General features: G+C 35.0%; 1 protein-coding gene across 7 annotated transcripts in view; it reads left to right on the forward strand.

Annotated features, from left to right (window-relative positions):
- Positions 1-5,717, forward strand: part of HFM1 (helicase for meiosis 1) — a 126,463-nt gene extending 120,746 nt beyond the window's left edge. For 6 of the 7 annotated variants that reach the window (XM_073008588.1, XM_073008589.1, XM_073008586.1 and 3 more), the window contains 4 exons: positions 1,061-1,151; positions 4,278-4,389; positions 4,479-4,630; positions 5,517-5,717. In XM_073008588.1, coding sequence (XP_072864689.1) covers positions 1,061-1,151; positions 4,278-4,389; positions 4,479-4,630; positions 5,517-5,586 — 425 coding nt within the window. In that variant the 3' untranslated portion in view covers positions 5,587-5,717. Of the gene's footprint in view, positions 1-1,060; positions 1,152-4,277; positions 4,390-4,478; positions 4,631-5,516 lie in introns of those variants that run through there. The other variant, XM_073008591.1, reaches the window with a different exon arrangement.
- Positions 5,718-6,000: the final 283 nt, after the last annotated feature.

Below are 6,000 nucleotides of genomic sequence, written 5' to 3' on the forward strand. Positions count from 1 at the left end.
TATTCGCTTTTTGAGTGAAAGGCAAATTTACTGTATGTCACTAAAACAGAGAATTAAAAATCTTGGCAAGCATATGACAAGATAGCAATGGAGATACTGTCTCCCATTAGGGCTGACAGAAAGAAATCAGTCCCTCAGCCTTCTCAGTGCAGACTGGTATTCCCACAATTATAGATGCCTCTTACTATAACCCACCTCATGTTTTTAAGAGTATTTCAAAGGGAAGCAGTTAGAAGTTGAAATGTTATTGTTTAGAATTACCTAGAGAACTAATACTGCTTCTGAAAAGAACAGGATTTGACCACCTTCACAGAATGGTCCAGGACAATCTCCATGATGTGGGGTCATTAGGCACAATTTTGTATATCACTGGACAACTACTGTTCCCTACCTCGAGTTTAAATGTCATTGGATACTGTAAGTTAATAGGCAATGTGTACTGATCCTTCGAGGTAGCCTAGTCCTAAGAGGGCATAGCTTTGTCACTGGGAAAATCAGTCTCAATACATTTCCCCCCATGTATAGAGCATTTTAAATGATTATGAGCAGACCATTGAAAATACTGAGTGAACTTCAACTTGATCATTTATGTGAATGAAAATGTACGTATATAAATAATGAGGGTGAGTGGAAAAGCACAAACTGTTTTTCCTCTTTCTCACACCATGATCAGCCCAGAAGACATCTGTGACCAAATGTCTGTGGGTTTTTTTCCCCACACACCAAGCAAGCAGTTCCACAGTGAATACCAGCTGGGTGTCTTCCAACCCAGTAGAGTTAGAAACAGGGGTCAAAGACCAAATATGTGTTTTACAACAACACAGGTGGCTTGAGGACCTTTCAGTATAGTTACTAATAAGCTAACCTATATGTTTTATAGTTTTACTCCCTTAGCTTTGTGCCCCTAATTTTTCTATGCAAATTAAATTAGGTGATTGAGAATTATTCATTCCTTCCTTAACCAGATCATATCTGTTGGAGAGAGCATTGTAGAACTTGTGAAAAGCTTCATTCAGCTGTGTCTTGGCATTTTGTTTCAAAATGTTATCTCTTCACATAGGATTTGGAAACACTTTGAGTTCAAGTACCAGGGGAAGTAAGCTACCCCTTCAAGAGTCAAAGAGCAAATTCCAAAGAGAAATGTCAAACAGGCAAGTTTTAGAACTTTGGTTTGTAATACATACAACTTTATATCCTCTTGACACATAGTTGGAGATGGAGATCAAGGTATTAGATGTCAGAGATGCTAAAAGGTATTAGCCAACCTGAACCCTCTTAATCTTAGAGGTGTGTTTCTCAAAGTGCTGTTGTGAAACCACCTGCATCAAAATCACTTTGTGGTGCATATTAAAAATGCACATTCTTGAGCCCCACATTAGACCTACTAAATTTTTGTCTCTGGGACTGGAGCCCAGGAACCTTCACTTTTAACAAGACTTGAAAACTGAATAGGAGTTTGACAACTAGAACAGAGGCAGATAGGCATTCCAGGTATAGGAAAGCATCTGTAAAGGGATAAGGCTTGAAAAGGCATCCCATGCTCAGAGATCAGTAAAGTGTAGTATGTGTGGTCACAGCATAAAGTCTGTTGCTGAGGTCTTATTGTAAGGGCTTTGAGTGCTGCGCTTAGACACCTGTCCTGTACCCAGACAGTCAGGGATCACAAACCCAGATACATTCAAGATTTGATGGGCCAAGGCCAACTGCAGAGTGTCCCATCTAAAGGAAGCAGCCACTACTCAGCTCCAAACAGTTGGTTACTACACAGGCAATGTGAGTCCAGTGTTACAAAATATTCTGATTTTTCAAGAAAAGCTAGGAATCTGAAATTTTGTGTGATATTTTATTATTTTTAAATTTTGACAACTAATTAAAAAAATGTGATGTACTCTGCGGCACCCTCCTCCAAATAATAATAATATCTGTAGGCCAGATGTGTTCTAGGGCCCTCTAGTTTTTACCTGTATGGTAGGCAGTGAGGAACCATCCAAAATATTTAAGCACAGGAAAAACAATTTGATTTAAAAAATCATCCTAGCAGCAGTATGCAGAGTGAATCGCAGGGCGTGGGACTGCCAGAGGCATGGTGGCCAATGAGAAAGACAGACTATAATGAGGCCTAAACTAGGGCAGAAGTGATAGGAACAGAGAGGTAGGGTTGGATTTTTAAAACATTTCAGAAATAGAGCAGATTCAATGTGGCAATTGATAGGATATGATAGTTGAGGAAGAGGGAAGAATAAATGGCACCTAGGTAGATGTTATTTAAGGATATAGGAAACAAGAGATTTAGAATAGAAAATATAATTTTATAAATGTTTAATTTGAAGTGTCTTTACAAAAAATGCAAAATGCATTGGGAAATATTGGACTTGATTAGAAGTCAAGGGAGAGAAATTATGGCCAAAGCCAAAATTTTCAAAACAGAAGAAATACCAACAACTTTTTATTCAGGGTCTGATTTTCTACTTAAGGATTATTTATTTCTCTGCTTTAAAAAAAAAAAATACTAAATTTGTGGTATCCCTTGGAGTTTTTGCTGTTATTTAGCCATTACTGATCATTAGCATCAGCATCACAGACTCATAGTTTTCATAGAATCCAGAGCTAAGGGGGGGTCTTAAGTATTGGGTAGCCTCCCTCTCACTGGATCCTTGAATCACCATTCAACATCACTGGCAAGTAGTCGTGCCACCTCTACCAAGACAGTTCTAGCGACCAGGAGCTCATCCACCCTTGTTCCATGTTAGGATTCTTAGATCATTGAATAGCTTTTTAAAACATTTGCTTAAAATATGTCTTTTTATCACTTTGTTTCATTGGTTATAACTCTGAGTCACATAGAATAAACAGATATAAGCATCCAAGTGAGACAAAGTTGTAGGTGTAGAGAAGCAAAAAGTAGATAAATCATACGGAGAAAGGTAATAAGGCACATGAACAGTTTTGTGCACCACACCTTTAAAAAACAGCAAATAATTTTGGAAGAGTTTAGAAGTGACCAACAGATGTGTGGGTTTAAAAATGGATTCTAACAAGAAGCCTCTGGGGATCTGGTGTAGAAGTTGCTGGGGAAAGGCCTGTGGGACCTGAGGATTTGGGATGGAAAGGAGATTTGCTTTTTTATTTTTTTAAGTTAGAGTACAGTGGCATAATTATGGCTCACTGCAGCCTCAACCTCTTGGGCTGAAGATCTTCCCACCTCAGCCTCCCAAGTAGCTGGGACTACAGGTACATACACACCACTATGCCTGGCTAATTAAAAAAAAAGGTCTTAATTTTTTTTTCTAGAAATGGGGGTCTTGCTATGTTGACTAAGCTGGTCTCAAACTCCTGGACTCAAGCTGTCCTCACACCTCAACCTCCCAAAATGCTGGTATTACAGGTGTGAGCCAGTGTGCCTGGCCTCCTTTTTCTTTTATACACTTTTTACTGTTTTAATTCCTTGCCATGTATATATATTTATTAGTCAGAGACAAAATAATCCAGTCCTATCCGTATATGTGGTTCTTCCCTGTCCCCACCCACACTGCTCATTGCTCCTTACATGGTTGTTACATTTTATCCTTCAGGTGTCAACTTAAATGGTTACCTCATCAGAGAGGCATTGATGATCATCTTTTAAAAATGGGTTTATGGCTCCACACCATTATTTCTTATGCTATTACCCAGTTCATTTTCTTTTTATAATTTTAGGATCTATAATAATGTATATATTTGTTTTTATTCATTATCTGCTTGATGGTAACTCCCTGATGTTTTCTTTATTACTTCATACTCAGCTTCTAGTACAATATCTGGCATAGGGTAATGAAGAATAAATGTGTTTTAGTGAACGAGTTAATACGGAAGGTTCAGAGTAAATTCTTGCATACAGTTATATCTAAGAAGATAACTAGAGATGTCTATCTACAGTGAGACCAGAATAGAGAAAGGAGATTCAAAGTTAAGCAAGTGGAATTTAGAAAATGTTTATAGGGTTCTATGTAATAGACAATTAAGCATTAGACTCAATTTTAAAGAAAATTGTTGAATAATTATTTCTATAGTCCCTTAAAAATAGTATTTTTTCCTAATTTGGGATGTATATATTATGGTTTGGTCTAAAGGAAAGGAAATATACCAAGTTCTCCATGAGTATTAGAAACAATGATTACATTTTTGTGATAAATGTGATAAACTTTGATCATATTCCCCAAAAATCATTATGAACCAAATTAGAATGATGTGTTTTTCTTGTTTGCCATATTTTACAAATAATTAATTTTAATTTTTAGTTTTGTTTCATCACATGAGATGTCAGATATTTCTTTATCAAATTCTGCTATGCCCACGTTCAGTGCATCCTCCATGACAAAAGTACCTCAACAAGCCGGAAATGCAGTTCTTGTAAGAAGAAGCACTTCTTTGTTTTTCTTTTATATTTTGCCCAAGTGCTTAAACTTTCAGTGATTGTTATTTTTTAATCCAAAATGTAGTTCCATTTTCAAGAAAGAAAACCACAAAATCTGTCACCAGAGATTGAGAAGCTATGCTTTACTTGCTCTGAAAAAAAACCAAAGTCTTCAAATTATAAAAAAGTGGATTTTTTTATTAGAAACAGTGAATGTAAAAAGGAAGTTGATTTCAGGTAAGAACTCTTTAAAGACACTTTAAGATTATATCAATAAAAAAATTTTTACAAAGAAATTCAGCATTCCTTTTTCCTTGGTTCATTTTAAAGATCAGAGCCTGAACATTTTATTTATTAAAGACATTAAATTTTCAAACCTCAGTGAGCTAAGCTCCTTAAGATGTTTCAAACATCATATACCTCAGTTCTTGAAAACCCACGTGTTTGATGCTGTTTATTCAAACATTATATTGAGTTGATGAACTTACTTCTACTGATTTGAATACAGTATGTTAATTTTGTAAAGTGTAAAGTCACTTGAGAAATCCAGATGAGATCAGCTAATTTTTCAAAACTTGAAGTTGTATTTTAGTTAACCAGTTATTTCACAATCAGTAGGTTCAATGAAAATGTCAGATTAAATCACATCGGTTGCCCCACTGCTGGCTGTTTTAGAAAAGGAAACTGTGTTGCAGTTTCTGTCTCCTTGAAGAGTCAAAAGATTTGAGACCTGTTCACGGTGTTTTGTTTTTATTTGTTTGTTTTAAGACTAGTCAAGTGAAGCAGTGGGAGTGCAGAAAAAACAAAGAAATCTGTAAATGATTGTGATCAATTAGTTGTAAACACCACTTCTCTTGGACCAGGCTGTTCACACCTTTATTAAATGACATAACTTTTCAATATGTTTAAAGAAATGCCTTTACAGTTCCTACCATTTGCAGTTTATGAAGTCTAATTTTCCCCAACAGACTTCCTATAGAGTTATGCATACTGAAGTTTATTTGATACATTAACTTCACAGCAATCTTCAAGTTTATTTTATTGTATTTAGTATTATTTATTGTGTATTTTAAAATAAATTGTGTTAAAAAGTGTTATTTTTACTTTTTCTTCTTTCTCCCAGTATGTATCATCCTGATGATGAAGCTGATGAAATGAAGTCTTTATTGGGAATATTTGATGGTATTTTCTAAAACAAACAAATGCTTTTATATTAATAAGAGAAAGAATAAAGACACCTAATCACAAAGCACGCTTTTTATTTTTAAAAGGTAGTTCATAATTATTCAGAGTTTTTTCTCCTGAATTTGATTAGCTTTGTTCACTTTTTGCAACAAAATATATGGACCAATTTATTTTCCCATTATATTGTAACTTCTTGAAAAGTTCTTTTACAGTGGCTTTGTTTCAATAAGCCCTTAAGTTAAGGGTTTATTGCACTTAGAAATAAGTTGCACTTAGAAATAATTATTTGGTTATTAATCGGATTTTGACAAGAACCAATGTAAAATTTTATTTTTATATTTTGTTAAGAAGAAAAATATTCTTTGAAAGCAAAATAATGCTAATGTAGTGAATCTGCTTATTGTATGGATTAATCACTAATA

Source organism: Chlorocebus sabaeus, chromosome 20 (genome assembly GCF_047675955.1).
Source record: "Chlorocebus sabaeus isolate Y175 chromosome 20, mChlSab1.0.hap1, whole genome shotgun sequence".
NCBI lineage: Eukaryota > Metazoa > Chordata > Mammalia > Primates > Cercopithecidae > Chlorocebus > Chlorocebus sabaeus.